Below are 553 nucleotides of genomic sequence, written 5' to 3'. Positions count from 1 at the left end.
CCCCATCAAATGCTCAGCACTTCAAAGCGCTACGTAGTGGTTATCGATGTGAAACTGCTTAGGGGATAGCTCACCTCCCCCGTGGTCTGGTCCAAGATTCCCGAGAGGTCCCGCGAAAAACAAACAACGTCCACATCCTCTGTTGAGGTCTTCTCGTATTCCCCATCAACAGGTTGCAGCTGACTGCTTCCCGCATTCATATCCTCTGTTGAACCATCTCTGCCTTGTCTGCCTTGACGAGGCTCAGAGGAAGTCGCAGCTGAAGCGCGGCTCCACTGGGCAGCTGTTGGCTGCGGTGCGGATAGGAAATCATGAGAAACATTCCGTTGAAGGGGATGAGGATTCGTTGCACCTATGTCTTCAAGCGCATCAACTAAGGGCTCCACTGCCTGGAAAGCCAGGATGGCAAAGCAAGCGAAGAAGGCGCGTCCCACGCCTTTCCGCCACAGAGGCGGGCTTGAACCTCTACCCGGCATATTCTTATCTGATAATTAAACTACAAAATACCATCGCTGTTCCTTCAATCGCGGGCAAACAAACACGAACTCTTTGA

At 52.3% G+C, this 553-nt stretch overlaps 1 protein-coding gene across 1 annotated transcript; it reads right to left on the bottom strand.

The window, feature by feature from the left end:
- Positions 1 to 29: 29 nt before the first annotated feature.
- Positions 30 to 476, bottom strand: EMH_0000820 (uncharacterized protein; the record flags this gene model as incomplete). Its single annotated transcript, XM_038022310.1, has 1 exon — positions 30 to 476. The coding sequence occupies one exon, from the start codon at positions 474 to 476 to the stop codon at positions 30 to 32; it is 447 nt and encodes a 148-aa protein (XP_037878164.1).
- Between the last annotated feature and the right edge of the window lie 77 nt (positions 477 to 553).

Source organism: Eimeria mitis, genomic scaffold (assembly GCF_000499745.2).
Source record: "Eimeria mitis Houghton genomic scaffold, Emh_scaff15207, whole genome shotgun sequence".
NCBI lineage: Eukaryota > Apicomplexa > Conoidasida > Eucoccidiorida > Eimeriidae > Eimeria > Eimeria mitis.
This window is presented reverse-complemented; position numbering and strand designations above follow the sequence as displayed.